Here is a 3928-nt window from a genome sequence, read left to right as displayed (position 1 = left end):
TTTAGCGTAATTTTATGACTCAACTACTAGCGGTACACGTGCAGTAAATACAAACGATAACAATCATTATGAAAGGTGTACTTGTTATAAACTCACGTTGTCAATAACTCGCGTCCTTGGCTGTGTCACCCAAAGAAGCAAGAGGAAAAAGAAAAGTGCAAAACATTCAATGAGCGGGTAGAGAGAAGATCGTATAAGAGAGGTAGAGCACACACGGGTTAGTGAATAAGTGACAAGAGGAAAGGGGAAGAGGGGACAATTTTGTTCCCCCAAAAGGTGAAGTTTGCAAGCTCATCACTTGCCACGGCAACAATTGCCATTTTATTGTGTTAACTTCATCCGCATGGAGACTGGCAAGTCAACGGCGTGCTTTGCATTAGTATATCACAGAATCTGGGATAGAATGAGTGTCCCAATCTCCATTCAGTGTGGACTGGAGACTTTACCTGGAGCGCCTGGCTGTCCTTGATCTCGACGCGGTTCGGGTCGAGCGGTTCGGTGCCGTTGTACCAGGTGACCGTGGCGGAGGGCCGCGCCCCGGACACCACGCACTGCAGCGTCACGCTCGAGCCCTGCACCACATGCTGGTCCACGCCGGTGAGCTCCAGCGCCAGCGGACGCACTGCAAAAAAAACAAAACAAGTACTCACGTTATTTTTTTCACGTAATTTTTTTTTCACGTTAGTCTTTTTTTCACGTAATTTTTTTTTTACGTTATTTTTTTAAAAAAAATTGTTCACGTTATTTTTTTTGTTTTTTTCATGAAATGATTTCTTGATAATTCCTTGAGAGCTGCTTGTGTGGCCTCAGCCCCTGCAGGGTAGGCAGCGCGCGCCCTGCGGAGCACGCCTGTGCGGCGGGACTGCCTATCCCGCGGTCCGCAGGCGCGCACAGGCCTGGCTCTGAGCGGGAGGCGGAGCAGGGGCAGGGCGTGGCGGGGCGCGGCTGGGGCGAGCCTTGCCAGCGCGGAGGCCAAAGTTAACGGTCTGCAAAGGCCTCTAACCCGCCAATGAGTCTGGCACGGGCGACGATTAGCCGACGCGGAGCCACGCTAAGGAGGCGGACGGGGGTAAAAAATAATGCAAGGGTTTACGAAGAAAACTCGCTAAAAATAAAGCAAAGATTTGGCAGTTGGAGATTTCATTTTTCATGGAAAGGGGAACATTTTGGTTCGCCGCTGTTTTTTCTCTGGTTTCCAGGAAAGTGCCGTACATGGTCAAAATGCAAAGCGTATTGCTCAATTAAAACAGCAAGATCTACTACAGCTCGTGAGCTCAGTATTTCACCTGTCTGCCCTCCTTCTAAGTAAAGACAGGCCACCGCAGACAGACTTCTGCGCACAACACGCAGCAAATCGACCCCCCCCCCCCCCAGTAGCAGCCGTCGCCGTCACAGATGTGACTTAATCTATGACCCCGAGATATATAATAAAGGATGTGTGGTCGGCGAAGTGGAAGGTGGGGCAGCACGACTGAAAGAGGATTGAGAGAGAAAGCGCGCGCGTTTTGAGAGACAGAGAGAGAGTTGTTGGAGAAGAAAGCTTGGTATCTCTACTTATCGCAAAGCAATGAGCAGACCCCAGGCAGGGTGCGTCTTCATTGGGATACAACAGTGGGACTCATTGGCTGCCCAGTGTGCGGCACAGTCCGGCAAGCCGAGAGCAGGCCCGGCCCCGGCCCCAGCCGTGCACCCTGCAGAAGCAGCAGCTGGGTGCAGGCGGGGTTCAGGCAACGGGGAGAAAATATTTTGCTCTTAGAGAGATCTAGTCGTCGCTAATACAGTGCCTTCAATTTATTTTGCGATGAACCGGCAACAAAAATTGCTGTTATTTGATCGCTTAGCCGCTACAGAAAATCTCTTTGCAGTCTCAGCCAATGTTATGGCTCTTTTATCAAAACAACATTGCATGATCAAGCTATATTATAATATGATCCAGCTGCAAGTCTATCGTCTTCGTGCAAGAAGAAAACATGAAGGAGGTCGCGTCACCTCGACGGCATCAGGAAGGGCAGCGGAGCAGAGAAAAGCGGTCCACCACAGCGCAGACAAGAAACGGTCACGACCGTCACGACGCACTCACTCAATTCCACGAGTGCCTACTCAACTTCGGGGTCGCTTGGTTGCCAACATCACTCAAACACCAACAGCGTCTCGCGTTCTCGTTCTCGTTCTCTACCCCCCCCCCTCTCTCTCTCTCTCTCTCTCACTCTGTGGTGTCTGATATACGACATGCAAAGCGGTCGCGATACCATGATTAATGCTGAGCTTCGGTTTTAGATTTATGGCGCGGCCCGCAGCCCGCCATACTGGGCTCTCCTTTCTCTTCTTTTATTCTTTGTGTCCCGCCGGTCCCGCCGCCGCGAGGAGCCCGCCCGGCCCAGCCCCGCCGTGCCTTTTCCTCTTCGCTTTCTCAACAGAAAATTTTATGCGGATTAGAACTTTTTATTCCCCTTCCCCTCCCTCCTCCGTTCCATCTTCCTCGGCCGTCAGTATTTCTCCTTCTACTTTCTATATAAGACGCAGTTGTCGGACACCCTCCCTACCCCATATACTCTCTCTCTCTCACTGCTGGTCCAGATACCCCCTTGCATCCCCACCGCATCCTCAGCGATCACATCAATACTTATACGTAAAGAAAGCCAGGATGTTCGGGTTGGACGCAATTTATTGCAGATCTAAAAAGACTTTTACAACGATGAAGTGTGCAGCTGGCCGGCAACGGTACAACACAACTTTGCACACTTGAATATGTTTGACTGGAAATTTCAATACCGAAAAGTGTTAAACAGTAAAGTTGGAAACTTAGAAGTCACTGTAGGGTTGTCCATGAAGCTTTGGACACTTTAAGGAGTTCAAATTTCCAGTCCAGCACCTAAGAGTGTGCAACACAGTATTTAAGACTACCATGTGCATGCCAGATGCACAGTTGTGCAGAATACACTTTTTCTGCAGTAGTTGATTTATAAAAATTCTTGTTTTTTATTTTTTAAATATCAAAGAAACTTACATGTGCAAAATAATGTGAAAATTGCAAAGATAACCAACAGGACGGACGAGCTCGTGTATAGGATTCTATTAAAGCCTCACACCACACTTACAAAAAAAGTAAAGGGCTAACGTCTGATACAGCCTAATCTGCATATATGATGGGGTTTCTTTCGGCAAGGAGAGAAACTTAAAATATGAAAAAGGAAAAAATAAAATAAAAATATATATGCGATGTACAGAGTTTGTAAACGACCCCTCAAAAACCTGCCAGCTGAAAGAAGCGCGCGAGCGAGGCGCATAGCTAGCGGTCGCGAACTGGAACACACACGCCGGCCCCCCGGCCAGCCCCCGCGCACCCAGAGGCCTCGCCGCACTCGGACATGTTTCTTCCCTCTTTATTCCCTCGCCCAACGCGACACGTACTTTCCTCTTTTTTCCATCCTGCTACGCACAATTATTTTCACAGAGTTCGTTTTCTCTCTAAGCCCATGGGCTTACCGAGGAGACAAGCTCCCGCGCTCGCAACTCCCTCCGCCGCATCGCCCTCACGCTCCACAGTCGCGTCTATCCTGTTTGCTTACACCGCCCCCCCACCCTAACAGAGAGCAACAAAAATGAGGTTAATGCAATCCAAAGATTTTTTCTAAAAAAAGGATTAGTTCACTGCCGCAATAATTTTCTCCCCAATCGATCCGAAAGGCCCCTTTCTTTCCAGCTGAATAATTGTTTACCACCAGCGGCGGGGAAGTCTCCAGCTATTTTGCTCCCTCTTGCTGTCCTCTTCATTATTTTTATTGTCATAATCACCGCCATTGTGTTGAGGGACTCTCCTCGAACTGCCTCAATTGTCACCACCCGAAAAGTCAAATAATCGTCTGAAAGCCGACAGCAGTGGAGCGTATCCCCCGAGAAACTAAGTTGTTGCGCCGTCCATGATCAT

General features: G+C 49.1%; 1 protein-coding gene across 1 annotated transcript in view; it reads right to left on the bottom strand.

The window, feature by feature from the left end:
- Positions 1-3928, bottom strand: part of LOC113215360 (hemicentin-1) — a 479462-nt gene that overhangs the window by 66354 nt on the left and 409180 nt on the right. The window contains exons 7-8 of the mRNA XM_052273338.1: positions 447-622; positions 97-120 (exon numbers count right to left, since the gene is read on the bottom strand). Of these exons, the coding sequence (XP_052129298.1) occupies positions 97-120; positions 447-622 (200 nt within the window). The remainder of the gene's footprint in view (positions 1-96; positions 121-446; positions 623-3928) is intronic.

This window comes from Frankliniella occidentalis, unplaced genomic scaffold (assembly GCF_000697945.3).
Source record: "Frankliniella occidentalis isolate FOCC.00 unplaced genomic scaffold, Focc_3.1 Scaffold7, whole genome shotgun sequence".
Classification (NCBI taxonomy): Eukaryota; Metazoa; Arthropoda; class Insecta; order Thysanoptera; family Thripidae; genus Frankliniella; species Frankliniella occidentalis.
The sequence above is the reverse complement of the archived record's forward strand: the minus strand, read 5'-3'. Positions and strand labels throughout refer to the sequence as shown.